Raw genomic sequence first — 22,702 nt, 5'->3', positions numbered from 1 at the left:
AGCAGCAGTCCATTGATTCTGTTTTCATAAGAGCGTTTTCTCGAAATGCTGAAGCAGGAGGACCGTACTGACCGACTTTGATTTACACACTGCTTGACACAGCAGGACAACTTAAGGTACAGTAGCTTGGTTTATTTATTTGATTCTCATTCAGAAGTATAAGTGTTTTTTGAGGAAGCATGGAACTACTTCAAAGTCTGAACATTATATACTGTATCGAAACATTATTACATGATACTGTGTACAATAAAAGCTGCAGAATGTGACAGTTTGCTTTGAGAACTTCTTAAATTGTGTGCAGTTTATCTATTAAGTGTGCAGCACAAACAGTACAGGAAGATAAACAGAGATAAGGGCAGTGTTGACTCTGAGTGTCTTAAAGTACAGGCTGACATATATGGAGCTTACTTTGTGCCAAACCTCCACAAACAAACTTAACATGATTTACAGATGCCCTATGATTCATTAACAAACACAGTGTGGTTTGCAAATACAATTAACCTTCATAGGAAAAATCCTGATACCTTTTATAAAATATGGTGGAAATTCTTGTCTTTGGAAAGGAACTAGATACAGCTTTGTCAATTTGTATGCAAGATATGATTGGATGTGATGTAGCTTCGTAACCTAATGTTGAAACCTTTTGAAAATGTCACATGTCCATTTACATTATTTTAAGTAATTTATGTTGTTTTGAGTTTTCTCTTTTGAATTATGTTGACAGTGTCACACTGTCAAAAGCTGCATATTTTTGTATTATGCAGATTACATTAGATTTTTCACCGGAAACAAAAAACTCACCTTTTGTCTGCTCATGTTGTTAAATTTAGTCTGATATTGTTAGAAAGAGCGTTTTCGAAAATAGTAGAAAAGATGTCAGTCTACTTGTAAGATCTATACTGTATTTGTTTCTGTCACATGATTTAATTTGAAAAAAAAACAAATGCATTAGTTTGTAGATGGTGTTTTGTATTCGCAAATAACACTGTGTTTGTTAGTGAATCACAGGGCCTGTAAAACATGTTTAGATTAGCTCCAGAGACACATTATGTTGGTGTTCTTGTGGAGAAGGAAAGACTGATATAAAAAATGGACAGAGCAATAATTGCTTACCCAGCTGTGAAGAGAGCAGGAAGAGGGAACAAGTTTGTCTTAAATTATACTGGAGATAAATAACTTTATATAAGCTTCTTATTTTGTTTTATAATGTGAATAAAAACAGTGTGAAATACATTTGAATATGTAGAAACAAGGCTTATCTTTTTGAATCTCCCAAATTCCCACTGTGAATACAAGATCTGTTGTCTTTCCAAAGTCAAACGTATGCATGAGATCACTCAACATATCAATGTTCCCCCCTTCATTCACTACATTCATGCTGGACATTACTTTCTCATTATATTTCAGCCATGAGGCTTCTCTGTCTACTGCAGCTGCTCTGCTTGGCTGGTTGTAGTGCATCCAGATCAAGAGACTGGGCTTATCATGGTGCCCCCATGTATGCCGACCTCACTGCACGTGAGCTGAAAGCTGTCCGGGACTACCTGCACGGTATTCCAGAGCTGGAGCTCACTGAAGCTCGTAGCAAGACTCTGATGAAGAACAGCATCCTCCTGATCGAACTACATCTGCCTAGGAAGCATGAAGCCCTCAGAGCTCTGGACCGTGGACAGGCCAAACCCCAACGTCAAGCCCGTGTGATCATCCAGTTCGGGAACAAGACCGAACCCAACATCACTGAGTACATTGTCAGTCCTCTGCCATCCCCAAAGACCCACACAATCAAGACGTTCAAGGGGGCTAGGCCTATCCGCTTTGAGTCAAGGCCTATTTCCTCTGTAGAGTATGATCATATTAAGGACATACTAGGAAAGATAGCAAATAAAGCTCACAAGCTTCTATTTGAGACCACTGGAGGGTTTTCCTTCAATAACTGCTCAAACCGCTGCTTGACGTTCTCAGATATAGCCCCCCGTGGGCTTGGTCCAGGTGAAAGGAGAAGCTGGATAATGTTGCAGAAATTTGTGGAGGGTTATTTCATCCACCCAATTGGGTTTGAGGTATTGATAAACCACCAGGACCTGGACCCAGAGAAGTGGAATGTCGAGAAGGTCTGGTATAACAGCATGTTCTTTGACAGTGTTGAGGAACTGGTTGAAAAATACGAATCAGGAGATGTGGAGAAGATCAAACTGCCTGAACATGACGACAATGACCTGTACTCTAGTTACATCCCCCGGGGTCACAGCAACACAGCCACTAATATCCATGGGCCGAAGCTTGTCGAGCCTCAGGGCAAGCGCTATCACGTTGACCGCAACTTTGTTGAGTATGCTGGATGGTCTTTCGCCTACCGAGTCCGATCATCGGCTGGCCTTCAAGTTTTTGACCTGCGTTTTAATGGGGAAAGGATTGCCTATGAGATCAGCCTACAAGAAGCTATTGCCTTCTATTCTGGTGATACTCCTGCTGCCATGCAAACAAAGTACATTGATGCCGGCTGGGCAATGGGCAGCTCATCCTACGAACTGGCGCCAGGAATAGACTGTCCAGAAATTGCCACCTTTGTTGACCTGTACCACTACTATGACACGGATAAACCAGTGCGCTACAAAAATGCACTCTGTATTTTTGAGATGACCACTGCTATGCCTTTGAGGAGGCATTTTGACTCCAACTTCAAGGGGGGATACAACTTCTTTGGAGGGGTGGATAACGCTGTGCTGGTGTTGCGGACGACCTCAACGGTTTACAACTATGATTACATCTGGGACTTCGTGTTCTACCAGAATGGGGTGGTGGAGGTAAAGGTCAGCGCTACCGGATACATCCATGCCACTTTCTTTACAGCTAACGGACTTCACTATGGCGCCAAGGTGTACAACCATGTGCTTGGTAACCTGCACACACACCTCATCCATTATAAGGTTGACCTGGATATTGCTGGTAAATATAACAATCAGTTGCCTTTTTCACTGGAACTAACATCCTGTCATGCTCTTAAATTATCATTTGCTATTGTAATAGCTGCAACAACATTTATTTAGCAAACAAGCGTTTTATTTCCATACCATTGTTGCCATGTGCAGATTGCAGAAAGGGGGAATTTTTTTAATGTTGCCACATATTATAAATATGTTAACGATAATTAATCTGATGCAGAATATTCTAATATTGATGTTCTTATTTGGCAATAGGACTGGGAAAACACATTATACCATATTTTATCTATTAATGAGAAGACCTAAGGTTACAAACATTTTTCTTTTCACACCTCTTTTTCAATGTACATTTTGAAGCTGTGAAGTGTGTGAAATCAGATCAAAGAAAGCGCAGACAGAAAGTAGGTCTTTTATTGATGCCAATCCAGATAAAATTGTTTCCTGGACTTTACCCTGTTGTAAAGGGTAGCTAGATTGCCAATTCCGTTGAAATGTGTGATCAAGGCTTGCTGTGATAAAGGCTATGTGCCATAAATAAGTCAAACACTTAATGGAGACTTTTAATGCAAAAGTAAATGTACTGTAGACCAATATTGTTCCAACACACTGCTTTTACCTTGACCTTGAACTTCTTCTGACAACTCTTTGCCTTCACTGTGACATAGGTCGAGAGAACAGCTTTGAGACGATTGATTTGAAATATGTCAACTTCACAAATCCCTGGAGTCCAAAGAACTTCATCGTCCAGTCCAAACTCCATAGGACAGAGCAGAAGACCGAGAGATCAGCTGCTTTCCGCTTTGGCAAAAAATTCCCCCGCTATGTGCACTTTTACAATCCCAATGAGAAAAATAAATGGGGACACCAGAAGGGTTATCGGATTCAGATGAACTCACATGCCCACAGTGTGCTTCCAAGAGGCTGGAGGGAGGAAAATGGCATCAGTTGGTCAAGGTATTCAAATGTGTTCCCTTATGTTGTTAGACAAAATACATATCAATTTAAACCAAGACATTTACAAGTGTCACTTAAGAGTGGGGCTGAAGAGGCTAATCCCTGCACATGAAGTTTTGTTAGAATTCAGGTCAAAGTATGGATTGGCAGTCAACAGAGGTGCAGCGGATAACAGTACAACAACACTGGAAATTGTCTTTGGATAGACCATAAATAGTTTGCACTTTAAAGCTAAATAACAACAGGGGCCCACTTTTGAAATGACTTAATGAAAGACTGGCTGGGGAGTTGTTATGAATTATTAGTTTGAAAGCCTACAGAATGACGAAACACAAAACACATCTCCTCTCCACAGGTATCCTCTTGCTGTGACTCGTCATAAAGACAGTGAAGCCACCAGCAGCAGCATGTACACCCAGGGTGACCCATGGGACCCCGTTGTGTCCTTTGAGGACTACATTCGCAACAATGAAGACATAGTAAATCAGGTAAGATATTTCAACAATGCACATCAAATTCAAGATGGTTTAGATTACATTAATAGACGTTTTAACCCTAACCCTTTTTTCAGCTCAGAGGTTAGCTCTTCCTTAAAGAATCGTTTTGCTCTCTCAAACGCATGGTAACTCATGAATGCTGACATTTACCTCTGTTTGCTCTTTTGAATAGACACAAAACACCTGTAATGTGTTCTTTTCTAAAAAGGTCTAATGTATTATTTGCTCTCCTGTGTGCAGGACCTGGTAGCCTGGGTGACAGTAGGCTTCCTGCATGTGCCTCACTCAGAAGACATCCCCAACACGGCAACCCCCGGCAACACAGTGGGCTTTTTCCTCCGACCGTTCAATTTCTTTGACGAAGATCCTTCGGTGGCATCCAGAAGTACCGTCATCGTCCGGCAGGGAAAGGACGGCAAGCCCAAAGTCCAGAGGTGGACTCCTGAGGTCATAGGTCACTGTGTGTCAGACAAGCCCTTTGTTTACAACGGCACTTACGCAGGAGTCTAGGTGTTTTATTTGTTGTTTTTTTTGTCTCAAACTTAATTTTTCTCTGTTTTAGTAATTCACACAATGAGGATCTAAGATTAACAACACTTGAATTGCATAATGGTCAGATATACTCTAAATAATGTATTACAATGGGACAACATTCATGTAAGAAAAAAAATAAAGCATTTCAAAAGGGAAAAGTTGTTATTGTGTGATTTATTTTCCATAAATGAGCCTGTATTATCTGATTTTCTATAACTATTGTTTTAATATAAATGACTACAGTAAAACTCTTCATTTAGAATTCCTAATTCTGTCTCACTTTTAGTTTTTATTAAATTAAATGTTTGGTAGTAACACTGACACTATCTTACCCAGTTAAAGAGTAATAAATGTGACAGATGTAATGTTCTTTTTAACGCTAAAGTTAATATACCACACCCAAACAAACCTACATGTAACCTGGCAGAGGTAAAGGGGGGCAGTGTTGGACATGGGGGGGCTTTGAGAGCTCCTTTAATCCCATGTTGGGTCTCCATGGTTGAGGTTTAGCAGCGGCGAGCATCCAGGATGCAGGATGCGCCGTATCCGCCCTGCTTGTGGTAAACCCTCAGCATGCTCCTCCAGCCCCCATGGTGGGAAGGTTTCTTCTGGAACGACAACAGGCCTTACAAAGCAAACAGCCTGATTCCGGATCCTTCCCCGCAAACAGTCCAGGATACCACCTTGCTGCCCCCAGCGCCCCTGGAAACCTAACTTTACATACAATGTGACTCAATATCAATAACAGCACATGTAACATCTTTGTCCGTTACGCATTCCAAACATAGCAATGTAACCATAGATTTATGAACCAAAAGTTACAAATAAATCAAACAGTTATTGTCATATTGCATTTTTTTGATAAGCATATTTCTGTGTTTAATATAAGTGATAAACAGCGCTCTATGTTAGTAAAAAAAAAAACGGAATAAAACTGCTGAAAAAGAGGTGGATTTTGCACAAGTTGCTTTGTTTGTAAGGTAAATAATGAGCGTTTTTGGAGAGAGGAAAAGGAATCCAGTCATCTAAAATCCCTTTTATAAGTGTGTGCTGATGTTTTACAGTGCACATGGTAAAAGAGGGATAGTATGAGAGCTTTGCACGCAAGGCTGAATGGACAACGTTAGTGGAGAGGACAAAAAAGCAATGTGAATTGGGTAACAAGCATTCCTATAGCTATTCCCATGGCAATGATGGGTTTGACGTCACAAACTATAGAAAAGACGGGGAACACACAGTTTATTTATTCTAAAGTGGCCTTATGTGAACAAAAACATTTAAAATAAACTGTGTGGAATTTTATTTCACTCATACCCTTAATGCCCTTAAATCATTCTCTTAGTTCACACATCTTTCTGTATCATTCTGAGCAGCTTGAAATCGATTAAGACATACTGTTATAAGGTGCCAAACATGTCATATAAATTCTACAACAAAGCACAATATACATTTTTTTCCTAAACACGTCCAACAAAGTTACACATTTTACACTGTAACGGGGTTAAGACGTAAAGATACCAAAAAGCTACAAAGGACAATCTGCCCAAGAAGATACAAATCTGACAAACTATGTTTTGTTATTTCAGTTCAATATTCTATAGCAAATATTTCCACAGTAGTTTCTCGAGAGAAAAATATATGTGTTGGCCTCAATTAAGGTCTTGGAACGTAGGTAATGTTTTGATGCCACCTAGTGGTTTCTTAAATAATTGTTTTGTCTGTTGACATCAGTTGACAGACATTAAAACTAGAGTGCACATTTTTCAACAAAAAACAACAGATTAATACTATTTTTTATCAATGCCAGATTTCAAAGGACTTTTTGGATCTTAGATAAAGAAAATATAGAACTCCATTCAACTGCATTTGAAATGTGTCAAGTAAAAGATTAAACACATTCTACCAAATACAATCACTTTATTCATTATAGGAAGACTCTAAAATATGTTGTATATGTTTTTGTAGCTCTAGAGAGCTCATGTCGGAGAAAATCATACTTTTGATGTCTACAGTGCTAAATCCACTTATCAAGGTTTTGAGACTTGAAAACATAAAGGTTTAACAGGTTGGAGGCATCTAAAAAAAAACATCATCAAGTTGTATAATGTCCTGTTACATTTGGATGGAAACATGCCAATTGCAAATTATGCTATAGTTTTTTTCTTGGCCATAGTATTTTTGAAAAGTTGCGTTATTTTTTACACACCTTCCAATTTAATGTATCCTTTTTAACACCAATCTAAACACAACCGGTGAAGATTATGACCTGTGAGAAACACAGTCTTCACAGCATTTTGCTGACAGTCGAAAAATGATCTTCAGTTAATGGACCTGGACATCACACATAGCCTTGCAAATAATTAAGCATCCTTCCTTCCCGCTTTGCTTTATTACTTAAATGTTCCCCTTCTATTTCCAGTTGTGTGAATTAGCTCTAATCATCCATCTGTTCTCATCAATAGATGATTCATCCCCATTCATTTAAGCCTTTGTGTGAATCCCATAGTGTGACTTGGGAATGGAAATATCACATGTTTGAATGATTTGATTATTTCAATTTTACATCCTGTTTGAGATCCTCTAAATCCCAGCTATAATTATGGTGTAATTATGTCTCAGAACAACAGCATATTTCCACAGAGTATTTCCATTGGTGGATAAAAGTAAGAAGTGACAGTAAACACATTTATATTGATGGGATGTGTTACTGAACCAGATGACCTGCAGCTGAGGTCAGTGTGTGCCTTCTAAATTACACCCTCTTCTCACACCTTCATTATATTACAAAGTCCTAATTGTGCATTTACAACTAGGAAAAAATGAAGAGACCACTGCAGCATTATCAGTTTCTCTGGTTTACTATTTATAGGTATGTGCTTGAGTACAATTTATTTTATTCTATAAACTACTGACAACCGTGTGTTGGAATTCAACACACACTGGAATGGAATGGCGGCCATACATGTAGAAATTGAGATTTGAGAAAAATGTGGAGTGGTCTCTTAATTTAATCTTGATCTTAATGAAACTTCTCTTTTTACTTTAGAACATAATGATCCATTCAAGGTTTGGCTTAGTATGAATATGTTATGCATTGATAAAGATATTTAAAATCATTTCAGGTATTCTGATTTTAAAATCATTGATCAACTATGAATTTAGTTTTCTATTAAAGGTGCACTTATATGTCATTGACCATGATTTTGTCTTTTTTTATTTCGTATTCCATTATCATAATAGTTTTTTTATTTCCATTGTTTCAACTTAGTTTTCATTTAGTTTTCATCAACACTCAACTCTCAACATTTAACTCTAATGTATTCAACAACACTTGTTAATAGACAGTGGATAAGAATTAACGTAATTTATCCATTAGATCTTGTCATATTCTACTTTGTTGATTTTAATTTGTCCATAACATTTGTGACATAAAATAAACATAAAAAACGAATCAATGTTTGTAAATGATAAAGTGAAAGGATAAGGATACTGTAACAAGTGGCCATGATCTCATGTCAGTCCCCTCACTTAACTGTATTGAATCATCAAACAGGTGTGCATCCATGAGAGAAAGTGAACATATCATAATAATAATAAGCCTGCCCCTCATCCATCGAGTATGTGTGTGTGTGTGTGTGTGTGTGTGTGTGTGTGTGTGTGTGTGTGTGTGTGTGTGTGTGTGTGTGTGTGTGTGTGTGTGTGTGTGTGTGTGTGTGTGTGTGTGTGTGTGTGTGTGTGTGTGTGTGTGTGTGTGTGTGCGTGTGTAGAGGGGTGCATGATGGTGTGTGTCCCCTCTGATATGCCAACCATCCCATTCCTTTTTGTCCCTTCTCAAAATAACCCCTACCCCAGCAGCTGAGACAAAACTTCAGACCGACAGACGGACTCCAGAAAAACAGAGAGAGGGGAGATAAAGGGAGGCAGAGGGAAAGAGACACATGAATCACCAGAGAGGATATCAGTTTATCTCAACATATCATCTGCTACCTGAGCCGAATTATCAGAATAACTATTTATTTTGGGATGTAAAATGTGCAGATGTATAGCTATATTGGTTTGCTGAGACCCACACACTAAGCGTTTGATTTAAAAGCTGGTAAAAGCTGCAAAAATCAAGGTTCAAGGCTTTTATTGGTCCTGCGAGCATAGCTACAGTGTAGTTACGACAATGAAAATCTTAGGTCACATGCTCACAGGTCACATAAGGAAAACATTTTCAGCTTCTTCCATGAAAAAACTCTCAACTCTGTACAACTTTTAAAATTTCAGCAAAATAAACTGGCATTATTCAGTAAGCTGTGAGTGGAAAAATGTACTAACTGTGTAGGTATTTGTTCCCGCTCGACAAGCTAGATTCCAACCATTTCTATTGCATTTCAAATCAGCTCTGACATCCCAGAATATTTGTTTTTAGATTAGTTACATTAGGTGGTGTAAAACGAACCTGTCACAGAAATAGGTATCCTAGTGTCATTGCTGTGCATGTGCAGGTTAGTCATAAATCATTCCACTCAGCAGACGTAAAATACATCTGCTCCCCCCATGCTGGGGAAAAAGGGGGTGTGCACAGGGGAGGACAAGAGGGCCACTGGAGAGAAGCCATACCGGTGTTCTCAATGTAAAAGATGACTTGCCTGTCCAAAATCCTTGAAGGAACATCGTTGTGTAGACAAGGCAAATGTTTCATGTGTAAGATGAAACAAATACAAATATATTTGAAGCTCAAAGAAAAGTAGTGAGAAGTGCAGCACTGTTGTTAAATCAGAGTGCCTATATTTGCAGTAAAATTATGTATAAATGTAATCCAGGGAAATGTAATGTATGTCCCAGCAAGGTCACCTTCTTCATTGTGCCCTACTGTTCTGTGGGAAACTACATGAACTCTGCGCAGCATGAATGTTGTTGCAGTTATTATTAGAAATGATTGTTGGCTGATACTCAGATAGGGGGTGGTATACACTGTATGATAGTGAGCTTGCATGTGACATTAAAAGGTGAACCAAATTTGAATGTATCTCAAACACCCAAACAACTTATGTGCACAAGCCCTAGGTTATTTTTCAATGATATATCTCCTTTGATGAATACATTTGAAATCCAGGAAATGAAGTCCAGCTGCTTTTGCTAATAGCAGTTTGTGTTCACCCTGTACAGACAACATCCACTCTGACACCAAAGAAAATGTTTGAATCTCATGATTCTATTTAGGTTTTAGAAGCACATTTTTTTTAATGAATTCTAAATGGATTTATTGAAGGCTTTTATGAACATTAGAGATCCAGATACCACATCACGAGTGAAATCTTCTAATTGTAACAATCCATATGATATGTATATTTTTCTCATTTCCCAGTTATGTTAAACCAGTCGGATGGATGTAGTGATCCACCAGGGGGGCATCATGAGTCCAAACATGACCTCTCACAATAAGATCCAATATTATGTGAGAATGTGTTTAGCAAAAAATCATATCAAATCAATTGTGTTGATAAATAAAGAAATATATATATAGAAATGCTACAGCACTCTTTAATTCTTAAAATAACACTGTACTAATAAAGAACATGTTCATATATGGCTTTCTGCAGGGCCGGCCCTTGTCAATGACGAACTAGGCGGACGCCTATAGGGCGCCAGATCTGGAGGGGCGCTGACCTGGGAGAAAAAAAAAGGAAAAAAAAATGTAATTGTTTTTTTTATTCTGCCTAATTTTCTGCCCTTAATGTAATACATTAATAATTGAATAAAGTAAATACCCTTTGCACCCTCTGAGTGTTTAAATAGTTCACTTTAGTCTAAGTTATCTCAGTGGGTCTCAAACGGTTTGGTCACAATTCATGTAAACAAATATTTCCAAGGCACACCTTTATAATTATTAGGATAAAAAACAACAGGTTTGAAATCATTCCAATGTATACTATAGGACAGTAAACCAAAAATATCATTTAAAAAGTGGATATATTAAAAAATATGCTTGAATAAATAAATGTTAACTGGTCAAATAAGATATGAATGAACAACAAAAATAAAATGGTTATGTTCACATACGTATTTGATTATTAAAATGTAAACCGATCTTTTTCATATGGGTGTTTTAGAGTTGTACTCCCTAGATCTAGTATCTAGTAATTCTGCTCAAAGTGCACCAGATTTAAGCATTTTACTTTAAAATGTTAAAACAAATCTTTCTGGGGGGGGCATACCCCCGGACCCCCATAGAAGATATTACGTCCACCCCTCAATTAAAACATGTGCATACAATAATGAATACATTTAAAACCTTCTTTGTATATAACCAACATGTCAATAAGTTTCAGTTTTTGTAGTCGTGTATTGGTCTTTTGTAGAGATTTTTCAATTTTCTTTATATCATAATCTCGCCTAATACAAAAATGAATTGCATTTTTTGTGAATTTGTGGCAAAGAAAGTATTAAAAAAACACTTGACTTTGTATGAGCGCCGCTATGGTTTAGCCTTATTAATTTCATAACTACGCTGAACATGTGATTTATTTAAGAAACAATTTTGATAAAGGCCAAACACAAAGAAATATGTTTGGTACTCGACCCATTACAATGACAATATGTCAGAACAATAGGATTATAATGTACACTACTAATGTTGTAAATCTGATATTATCAACAACTAAATCCATGGAGTGGATTCAGATCCATTGTTGTGTCATTGATGAATCAGGTCGCGTTGTTTTTGACTATGTGTATGTTGTCATCTTTTATGTTTTTTTTGACAGGCTGTCACAGACTGATTTACTAATTTTTTCTACCGACTGTTGCTGTTATATACATTATCACTTGTACATGTAGATGTCCAGAGTATTCTGTGTGTCTCTCTGCACACACACAAACTGACACATGCACATCTGTCCCTTATGAATTGTGCAGCCCGTGGGGTCTCGTTACAAACAGCATGCCATCTGCACACTGTTTAAAAAAACAAGTCCCGTCACAATTCCTACCTCCTTAGCTTTAGTGTGACATCCCCATGTGTATATTGTTTTCTACCAAACAACCATGGATGGACAAAGTTGTTTAGAAAACATTTAATGTGGTTTTGCCATCTTCTGATTACTTTATATATAGTTAATTAATTGCATATATACAACAGGTAACCATAGACTTAATAAATGAAAGAGTTGTTATCACACACAAGAGCATTTAATTCTGCTGAATGAAGTGATCAAAAAACCTTTAGGGATTGGACATAATTTCAAGGCTTTATTGTCATGTGCACAGTGTAGTTAAGTCAACAGTGCAACATGAATATATATATACCGTATAGGAAACAGAAGAAATAAAACAGATAGTGCAAGAGAAGTCTATATACAAGTAAATGGAATATGATATATTAGATAAATAATTTGAAGGATGCAAACAGATGAATGATTATGGCTGATCTTTCAGTCTCTTTGTAGTGTTAGCATGTGTGATTTGGGTAAAAGTAAAGGGGTATTCAGTTTCAACATTAAAACAAAAGACCTTTGCGGTGTTAAGATATATGAAGCCTTTGAGTCTGCGGTATGGGAGGTGCCCCTCAGGCCCGGTCCTACGGGGTGCATAAGGGTGCATTGGACCCTCAGTTGAGTCATTATGCACCCTCATTTGAAAAATGAAAAGTAAAAAATATTACATATATAATAATAACAGTAGTAATATTAATAATAAGAAGAATTTAGTTGAAATAAAATAAATTGTAATTGTGGTTAAATAATATTGTCTGCTGCATTTATTTGGTCAATTTAAACGGTAAGTAACGTTATTATGTCAGGTGTGCGTGACCTGTGCCGCTGCACGTTCGTCATCTGCAAGGTGCTTACACAGCAGTCAGTGATGGACATTAGAAAATGGTTAAAACAACCAGCCCTTATCGCCAGCAGTAACACTGCATCTACTGCAGGTAATAACAGTTCAGATCATGGGGACATTACGTTACCCGCGGCCACTGTTGTGCCACTAACGCCCGACTCGCCGGCTTTGCCCGCCTCGCCCACGGAGGCGGAGCAGCCGCAGCCGTCTTCGTTGCCCCAAACAGCCACCCCTCAGCGGCCCACAAGTGCCAGAGGACCTCGGCAAAACAGAGCCTGCCCAGGTATATTTAAAAAAGTACCCAACTCGCATGTACAGCTAATTTTGCAGCTCATGGTTTCAAAAATGAGATTGGCTGGAGTATTCATGTAAAAAGATGCCATCTTCTGCTATGCATGTAGACATTTCGGTTCAAGTAAGTCAGATGCCTTCACCACAACTGGCTACAACAACTGGCGCCATGCTCTTATCGGCTACGTGATAAGGGAATGGGAAGGCATGAATCAAGCAAAGAGCACATAGATCCATAGATCTCTTAATGTTGCTCTCAAAGTGCACCAGATTGATGCTTTTAATGTCAATATTTAAAATACCACTGCACCCTCTCTAATCTCAGATGCACCCTGAGTCATTTTGTTCTGGAACCGGGCCTGCTCCAGACACGTGTAGGAGTGGCAGCTGGGCCTCGTCTCCTCACACCATCTCTGTGCACTCTTAACTGGCGCGTTTCCACTGCAGGCCTCGCTCGGCCTCGCTCGGTTTGGTTAGGCCTTATTAGGCCCGGCTCACTTTAATGCTGCGCTTCCATTACAGTTTAGGAACTGGGTCAGTTACTATAGTAACGCAGTGTAGGCGGAGCCGTGACGTCATCTTCAATGAGAGCCCCAGAAAAACAACAGAGCCGTTAGCTCTTAGCACTCAGAGCTCACAGCTCCTCATATCTGTTCAGAAACTAGACAAAAGTTATAATCATGTTCCCCTCTGAGATTTGTTCAGACTACTGAGCCCAGGATGTGCGGCCTTATGATCCGCCACTGTCTGTTGTGACATGGGGGAACACAATGACACAGCAGTGGGGGTCCCGTTTCACAATAAAAGCTTCATTTCATGCTATAGCGCTGACCCACATATACTCGGGGCACGCATCGTTGGCTTCAGTCATTTCCTCAGTCTAATGTAAATGGCCGTGAATGCTGCCATAGAGAAAAGTCTATCAAGAAGTAGCCTACTTAATGTAACTACCTACTTTGGTCTTAGACGTGACATTAAAAGGGAGGGACTATAAGCAATCCTGAGAGTAGAATTCAAAACGTAATGCTGTAAAAACACATTTTGTCAAACTTTTAACACAAATTTGAATATCAGATATTGACAATAAAGGGGATTACAAACTCAAACTTGTCACAATGTCTTTACATTGAAAACAAAAAGCTATACAGTAAGTCAAGAGGACTAAATATATCTCACTCAACCCCCATGACAACAACTTCACCTTAGCAGCCAGTTTGTTGGTGCCGTCCCAGAGGACAGTTGCTATGAAAACAGTGAAGGATACGAGGAGATGGTTTGTAGATCACTTATCTATATTTCTAATGAGGCAAACTATTCATGCACAAACCTGCTTTTGCAATAACAGAAATTAACCTTTTTATAATCGACTTGACAGCATGGCTAGAATGTTGATGCAGCAAATTAAGTTAATCCAATATGTTAAATAGTTTTGTTATTTTTATCTAGAAAAAGAACAAACAAATTAACAATGCATCCAGCCTTCATGCATTTATCTAGTCAGACTTAAAACAGCAGGAATTTTAAACAAAGAATAATACATTCATACACATAAACAAATGTGATTGTAATAAAAAGATGTAACTGAACATTTTGCACTAAAGACCTTTCCAACGAATGTTCTGCCATTCTTATCAGGAGCTAAACTGAATTAACTTTGCCTACTTAACACGGCCACAATACCACTCCACCCAACTGTCTACCAGAGTGCTGTGTGAACAGATTTCCCTTGCATTTGGTGAACAGATGGGTGTTTATCCAAGGAACAATGTATTACATATGGGTGGTGACCTTGATATAGGATTTGTGACATCAGATGATAACAGAGACAGAAACTACATTCAAAGCACCACCATTCAAAGAATATGTTGTGGTGAAAGAAGATGCGAGGGATGCTACAAAATGTTGTTGATTCTTCTGACAATTTGGAGTATGTTTGAAGGAGTGCACTATGCTCTTAAGTGTTTCCAAATGAACTGACTTGTTTCTAGGTAATAGGTAGTTTTAAGTGAACTCACAACAAAGTATGTACCAAAACCTGTCTGGAAACTTGAGAGGTCATCCTATCCTGAGGTATTGACAAACCATTTATTCTAAGCTGTAACATAGCAAAGTTGCTTTGGTGAGGTGTTGGAAAATGACTAAACTATCACTGATAGATGAATAAAAAATAAATCATTGTTAAATTAGAATGATTTATTGAGTTTCCCTAACAGGCTATTGATAGTGTGGAGGATGTACAGAGTGAGTGTTAATAAATTATCATTTTGAGACCATTAAAGAAGTGTGTAATGAGTTTAGTGTGATATGCCAGCCCAGTACATGTGCTCACTTGTGACAGCAGGGCACTCAGCACTATTTTAAGGAGAATTATATTTAGCTGTATTGTTTTGCTAAGAGGCCTGACTCCATTTTCTAAGTATAAGCAGAAGTGAACATATTTTCAAATACAATTTTGAGTATGTTAAGAGATTTACTCCGAAATAAGAAAAATCAAAGGCTTTGTACGGGAATGATATTAATTCAAAGCACATTTGAAGGCTGAATACAACATTTTGCTAAAACAGCATAAGGAAGTATTTTTTTAAAATTATCAACAATTAGAGAGGAATTCAATTATGGTAGGTATATCATTTTATTGATTAAGAACTAGAACTGGTTCATTCCACAATGAACAAGTTCCAAGCACTCTGATTTGCTTCTGGGGTAGATGGACAACGCTCCTTGGTGCTCTCAGCCAATCAGAGAAGGCTTGGGGCGGGAACGTCTGTATTGTAATCAATCCTGTGATCAGTCCGTGAGCGTGTGTGTACGCTGTCTGTGTGTTTGCCCCTAACGAGTGTGCACCACTGAGGTAAGAAGCCGGGCGGCGTGTTTTTTTTCCTCCATTAAAAGTGCGACCGACGGGGCACGAGGGAGGGACATGGGCGAAAGATTTGTGGTAGTCCCGGTGGACAGAGGAGTTGGGGTCGCCGCGGAGGGGGTGCACTGGGACGCGGTTGTCGCTGACCCCGCACCGGACACCATCAGCAGCAGCAGTAGCGGTGGCATAGTGGAGGAAAAAGAGGCGGGGGAGGACTCCGTGTTCGAGCCGCAGGACCCCAACGCTGTGGCGGTGCCTATCCTAGAGTATAACAGGGAGCCCAACAAGTACGGTAAGACAGCTGGCAGTTAAAAACTCCGTGTGTGTCCCACTTCTTATCTCATCTATATACGAGAGGATTAGCCGTCGCACTCCACTTGTCTGGCTGTTTGTTCTCCTTTTAGTTATGTAACGTATGGGGCGTCAGTACCCCAACAATGTGGCACTAAGAACACACCTAGCACTAGTGTCAGTCAGAAAGTCAAACAACTTATTTAAAACACTATTTGTTTAAGTTATTGTGAAAAGATAATTTGTCACCTAACAGTCCACAGAGAACATAGCCACTTAATTACAGAAAATGCCTTCGAAGATTTTGCTAGCTTAAAATGTAAAATGTTTATTAACATTAGCGTTATGTCACATTTTCCTCACCTATATGAGGTACCCCTTTTGTAACTTGAGCGCACCACAACTTCTTATTTTTTGTTAATAGACTACCTTTTGACACTCGTTGTATAATTTCAAAAAGTGTAAATAACAATAGTCCTAAACCATAGAGAGCAGAGAAAAAATACTTTAGGCAGGTTTAAGAAATACATTTTTCAGTACACTGGTGTACCTGTGTTACTTGGTAATTCAAAATGTGCATAATGTTCTTCATTATGGAATTTATTCATGACAAGATATTTCCACAAATCACTGCTGTTGTTTTTTTCCTAATCAAGTTAAACATGTCTTTCTCTCACTGAACCATAATTTGGCAGCAGTCTGTTTTCTAAGCCTTGTTGGACAAGTTGCTCACAAACAAGGTGCTTCTATAGCAACAGGTTGAGGGTAAGAAGGTGCTGGAATAATTGCCTGGCACACAGGCCAAGCAAGCATGCATAATTGCAGTTTGCTGATGGCTAAGTGTGTGTGCATTGATTGTTAGAGCAGAGGCAGTTATGTTTAACTGCACTGAGCTGCTAAAAAGAGTCTATTTTTGGTGGTGTTTATTTTGAATATAGATTGTTGTGAGGAAAATGGGTCCCTTCTTTCCACTTGCGTCTGGATTCACACAGGCTTTTTCAAATATCACAGTTGAGAAATAAAGGAAAACTGTTATGTGGAAGAAATGAGGTTTTAAGCATAAACGTTTGATGGAAAACGAGTGATGCTGATTATGTTTTACTGGTGATGAATCATGGCGACAGACGAGTGTGTCGCTATTGACATTTTGTAATGTGAAATGATGTGTTCATTTTATTTTATGTAGGCTTGGAAGATTAGAAGACATAACAAGATTTTTGTCCTCAGTGGCTTGTGTATTCTATTTTTGATAGTCAGTACTTCCACCACACAAGGGTAGTAGATGAACAGAAATGTCTTCCATATGATTTCCTCCTGGCACCTGTCTATTCAGTTTGAATGCATACACTGAGTTTCATTCCAAATCAGTTAAAGTTACATAGAAGAAGATGGGTGTGCTGTGCACCTTCATCCACAATAGCTTGTGTTTGCAGCACTCAGGCTTTTCACAGCTCTTGCATTTCTGTCACGTACAATGGCAGAGCAAATTGTGTGTGAGCTTTGAATATTAACAATTATAATCTGCAAACTATTTGATACATGACTCTGTAAAAAATGCAGAATGCAGAGGCTCGTCTGGTCTTCAACCTTCATAAATTCTCCCACACCACGCCGCTCCTCCGCTCCCTCCACTGGCTTCCGGTAACTGCTAGAATCCACTTCAAGACAATGGTACTTGCGTACAATGCTGCGAATGGATCTGGCCCTTCCTACATCCAGGACATGGTTAAACCGTACACCCCAGCACGTGCACTCCGCTCTGCATCAACCAAACGGCTCGCTGCACCCTCGCTGCGAAGGGGACCCAAGTTCCCATCAGCAAAAACACGTGGGTTTGCTATCCTTGCTCCAAAATGGTGGTATGAGCTCCCCAATGACATCAGGACAGCAGATAGCTTACACACCTTCCGGCGCAGACTGAAAACTCATCTCTTTCGACTCCACTTCGAGCAATAGAACTATTAACAAAGCACTTATATACTAATAAAGGACTGGTTTACCTAAAGCCAGTTGAGTAGCACTTGAAATGTTTTTGCTCTATGAAACCTGATGTACTTATATGATTCTGTTTTCTTCAAGTTTTTATTTTGTTGGTCGAACACACTTATTGTACGTCGCTTTGGAAAAAAGCGTCAGCTAAATGCAATGTAATGTAAAAGATTGTATCCCCTTTGTGGAAACATACTCAATTAGGTGGTGACACAATGAGAAGTATGTGTGTTAATAGTTAAGATCGACCAATTAAGTCAGTGGTTCTCAAACTTTTTTCAATAATGTACCCCCTTTGAAAAAAAAATTCAGCCACGTACCCCCTGATCAGCGCAAAAATTATTTGTTAGGGAAAACATGCCTATATAAAGAGGTACAGCGCTGCACCATCAGTGTCTGATTTATTAAAACGACAACCTTGTAACTGAGAAACACTTATGCTACATTTCAAATGTTTACAATCCATCACTAAATTCATGGCAAACCAATGTTAACATCAGACATTAGCTGCATTGAACTGATCTTTTCTATTGTTGCACATAGCTCCAACATAGCTCCAACGCGCGCACACGCACATGCACACACACACACACACACACACACACACACACTTTGTATTGTATTATTGTCTTCGTACGCTTTTAACACACCATCGTTGCGATGGCGATGTTTCAGGTGACTGATCAGGTTCGAAGTATTAGGGAGCGCTGGATTTGTGAAGAACTCCCCTCTTCCTAAACCACTAATACCATAGTACTGGCAAAACGGGAGGAGCCGAGTGAAAAACAAGCGCCCCTCATGCCAATCCACCCACACCGCAGTATTTTTTCTTTTTTTTTACCCCAAAAATATATTGTATATTATCGGGGCTATTAATACTGGTATCGGGTTTATCGGGATAATGTCATAATTCCTAATATCGGGCCGATAATTATCGTGCATCCCTAGTTATTATTACACTTCGCGTTTTGAAATATGTGTAACTCTGTTAATATAAAACCCACGATGCTCAAACTTTGTTACTTTTCCTAGAATTAGTATATATATTTTTTTTGGGGCGTGGGGAATGAAAAGAAAACAATATATGAGCATTTTATGAGCATGGGATTTTGACCCCTCATAAACATTATGCATAATGCTGCGCTATCATTTGCGGCCACATGCCGTTGCCAAGCAACGCTTATTGTTTAGGTCCTTTGATAAGCAGGCAGTCATATCATTATCTAGAACTAGCTAGATCTGATAGATTTGGATATAAACGCGAGTGAAGTTTAACCGGGCGCGAGAGAGAGAGATCAGAGATCAGATCAGCTGCTGCTGACGGAGAACACGCAGCTCTGCATTATCACAGCTCCGCCGCTGTGACGGACCGTTGAGCGGAGCAAAATACACTTAGAGTTAGACCTAACACACTAAGCTAGTTTATCTACTCTGGAACTAGCTAAACTAGTTATACATTTGTGTTTTCTTTACTGTCGGGTCACTTATTACACGTTCAGCGAGCTGCACGAGACTGACGGGCTGTCAGGAGAGGGAGAGGAAAAGAGAGCATCCCATTTATTTTTCCCATTTTATTATCCAGAATTGCTGTAAACTTTCAAATAAATTAGTTCATCTACTATTAGTAGTTTGTTTAAATGCATTACTTATGTTTTTTTTCCATTAACATAAAATACATCTCACGTACCCCAACGTACCCCTAGGGGTCCGCGTACCCCTAGGGGTCCGCGTACCCCCATTTGAGAACCACTGAATTAAGTTATTCAACCCCGTGGGAAAATGGGTTTCTTCTCTTCTTTTGACACAAACTAACTAAGTAGAAGTCCATGTCCTTCTCATAGGATAATATTCTCTATTTCTGTTTAATTGAATATCTTTGGCTTTTTGACTCTTAAAAACATCTCTTAGACATTGAAGTTATTCACATCACTTATCTAATGCAGTTATATAGAACAACTATCCTCTACCTTTTCTTGATTTTGAAAACTTTAAGATTGGCTAACACTATGAAAAAACATTTGACTGTTGGTTCCGTGATTTGGATTCTCGACATTTGGGTGGAGGATTGTTTCAATCTTGTGAGAGATAATGAAATGCTGACATGCAAAACAAATACATGGACTGTAATTTCCCTGGATGATGAAAACTGGATGTCAGGAGTCATGCATCTTAGAAAGGAGTATTGATTGACCCTTTGTTTGTGTTATTTGTACTGGATTTCAATTTCCTCAGTTCCTTCCCCTACTGCAGTCATTGCAATCAATACAAGACTAATGGCATACGGCGTACTTGTTTTGCTGTAATCTATTTACTGATTGCATACTGGATGTGTCTGCTAAATGTAATTGCTAGATGATGCAGTTGATATACTGAAGCACTAGGGATGCACGATATTGGTTTTTTGAAACCGATACCGATACCGATAACTTCCTGCTTCTCAAGACCGATACCGATAATAAAAAAAAAAATTACGCCACTAATTATTTTAACGCGATTAACGCATGTGTATTTTTTTACCTTGGCCGCCCCGTAGTTTCAGAGCGCATCGAGTTTAAAATACCATCTACAAGCTGATGCTGACAGCCCCGCTCCTGCCGCCCGCTTGTGGCAGACCACACTTCCACGCTCACCGGCAGGCACCGACTGGCCATCTGGAGAACCGGGAGGGTGTGTGTATGTGTGGTCCGAGAGAGAGACCTTACGTGCATTGTTGTTGTTAGCATCTGGTGCTAGCTAGCTGCGCTAACGGATATAAGGAGCTGTTTAAATGAAAACAGAGGAGCGACATTTCGCCACAACTGCGCCGAGCACTTGACTTTATGCAGGAAGCCAGACAGTGGGACATTGTACGAAAAGAGTTGCACATAGCTCCAATGCGCGCGCGTAGACACACACACACACACACACACACACACACTGTATTATTGTCTTCGTACGCTTTTAACACACCATCGTAGCGATGGCGATGTTTCAGGTGACTGATCAGGTTCGAAGTATTAGGGAGCGCTGGATTTGTGAAGAACTCCCCTCTTCCTAAACCACTAATACCACAGTACTGGAAAAACGGGAGGAGCCGAGTGAAAAACAAGCGCCCCTCATCCCAATCCACCCACACCGCAGTATTTTTTCTTTTTTTTACCCAAAAAATATATTTTATATTATCGGGGCTATTAATACTGGTATCGGGTTTATCGGGATGACGTCATAATTCCTAATATCGGACCGATAATTATCGGGCCGATAATTATCGTGCATCCCTATGAAGCACATAATGCGTCTAGATAATAACAATAAAGATATTGGATGGACAGGCACTTCACAACCCTTTTTGTGTGTGATTCAGAGCAACTTTAACTGTACAAATGTGGACATTCTGTCAGCATTCTCATTGAGGTTTCACAACCAATGTATAAGAGGAGATGAAGTAACACTGTAAAGAGGAAGCAGTGGTTACAAGAAGTTTAGTGTTTGAATGATAGAAAAAATCAGATTCTGTTGTCTACATGATAGATGCTGGTTGTTTTCACTGGCTTGCCCTCCCATTAAAGTTTTCCAGGCGATCTAAAAATATTCTTTATACTTGATTAGTCTGTGACGCAGAGACCAAGCTGTGTTTGGTAAATAAAGTGAATATATGAATATGGCTAAATGTATAAAGTACATGGTAAGAATGTGTTTCAGCAAGTATACTCGGTAATAGGGCTGCTCGATTATGGCAAAAATCATAATCTCGATTATTTGGGTCAATAATTGATATCACGATTATTAAAAACGATTATCCATTTACTTTGAAAACATCAATTTATTGGAGGAAAAAAATGTGAACAGTATGTTTTTAACAGTTGATTACCCTGAACTTTAAGTATAATTCAACTGAAAAAAGAAAAGAAAAAAGTAATAATAAAAAAGTAATCGTTTTATTTCGATTACGTTGTTTTCGTAATCGTTGCAAGCCATAATCGTAATTGCGATTTTAAAATACGATTAATTGAGCAGCCCTACTCGGTAAACAGTATCATTGATGTAATCAGTATATTTATAGTTAATTGAATCACACAGAGGATGCTTCCTGCTACTTGTGCAGATACACAAGATGACTAAGATTGCATTTGGATTTATGAGGGATTAAGCAGGGAGTGAAAGATACACAAGTCTCTGCAGTGATAAAAGGTGTCAGATATACATATGGATAGTATTTAGAGAGGGACTGTCAATCTCTCTCACTGACAGTTCACACATTTGCAGATTGTGGAGTTGGGAAACACTGTTGAGATTGTTGCCGAGGAGTACAAAGATTGACTCATACAACCTGTTGCTCATAAGCAATAATACATGCCCCCCCTGTGCTCGGTGCTAATGTTGTGATATTATCTTATTTTGTTTTTGGATACCTTTTTTTTTTAATTGAAATATGTGACCTAGAAAGACTTGCTGAATTTCACAGATTTTTAAGATTGTCAAAGTCTTTTAAAATAACCCTGTCGAAATCACAAGAGGTTATTTTGGCTTGGGTTTAACAA

General features: G+C 39.0%; 2 protein-coding genes across 5 annotated transcripts in view; both read left to right on the top strand.

The window, feature by feature from the left end:
* Window positions 1-5,085, top strand: aoc1 (amine oxidase copper containing 1). The gene is made up of 5 exons (XM_034108355.1): window positions 1-116; window positions 1,408-2,946; window positions 3,608-3,896; window positions 4,252-4,384; window positions 4,634-5,085. The coding sequence occupies exons 2-5, from the start codon at window positions 1,410-1,412 to the stop codon at window positions 4,901-4,903; spliced, it is 2,229 nt and encodes a 742-aa protein (XP_033964246.1). The 5' UTR covers window positions 1-116; window positions 1,408-1,409; the 3' UTR covers window positions 4,904-5,085.
* Window positions 5,086-15,815: 10,730 nt separating this feature from the next.
* Window positions 15,816-22,702, top strand: part of slc12a7b (solute carrier family 12 member 7b) — an 81,575-nt gene continuing 74,688 nt past the window's right edge. For 2 of the 4 annotated variants that reach the window (XM_034108978.2, XM_034108977.2), the window contains exon 1: window positions 15,816-16,194. In XM_034108978.2, coding sequence (XP_033964869.1) covers window positions 15,963-16,194 — 232 coding nt within the window. In that variant the 5' untranslated portion in view covers window positions 15,816-15,962. The remainder of the gene's footprint in view (window positions 16,195-22,702) is intronic. The other 2 variants (XM_034108982.2, XM_034108981.2) reach the window with 1 other exon arrangement.

Source organism: Pseudochaenichthys georgianus, chromosome 20, assembly GCF_902827115.2.
Source record: "Pseudochaenichthys georgianus chromosome 20, fPseGeo1.2, whole genome shotgun sequence".
NCBI classification, from domain to species: Eukaryota; Metazoa; Chordata; class Actinopteri; order Perciformes; family Channichthyidae; genus Pseudochaenichthys; species Pseudochaenichthys georgianus.
Note: the sequence above shows the minus strand (reverse complement) of the source record. Positions and strands in the feature narration are given on the sequence as shown.

What these genes read in the sequence shown, in the direction of transcription:
- aoc1 (XM_034108355.1), top strand. Translation starts at nt 1,410, where the DNA reads ATGAGGCTTCTCTGTCTACTGCAGCTGCTCTGCTTGGCTGGTTGTAGT. An exon ending in GGTTGACCTGGATATTGCTG is followed by an intron (nt 2,947 to 3,607) that starts GTAAATATAACA and finishes ACTGTGACATAG; the next exon opens with GTCGAGAGAACAGCTTTGAG. An exon ending in ATGAAGACATAGTAAATCAG is followed by an intron (nt 4,385 to 4,633) that starts GTAAGATATTTC and finishes TCCTGTGTGCAG; the next exon opens with GACCTGGTAGCCTGGGTGAC.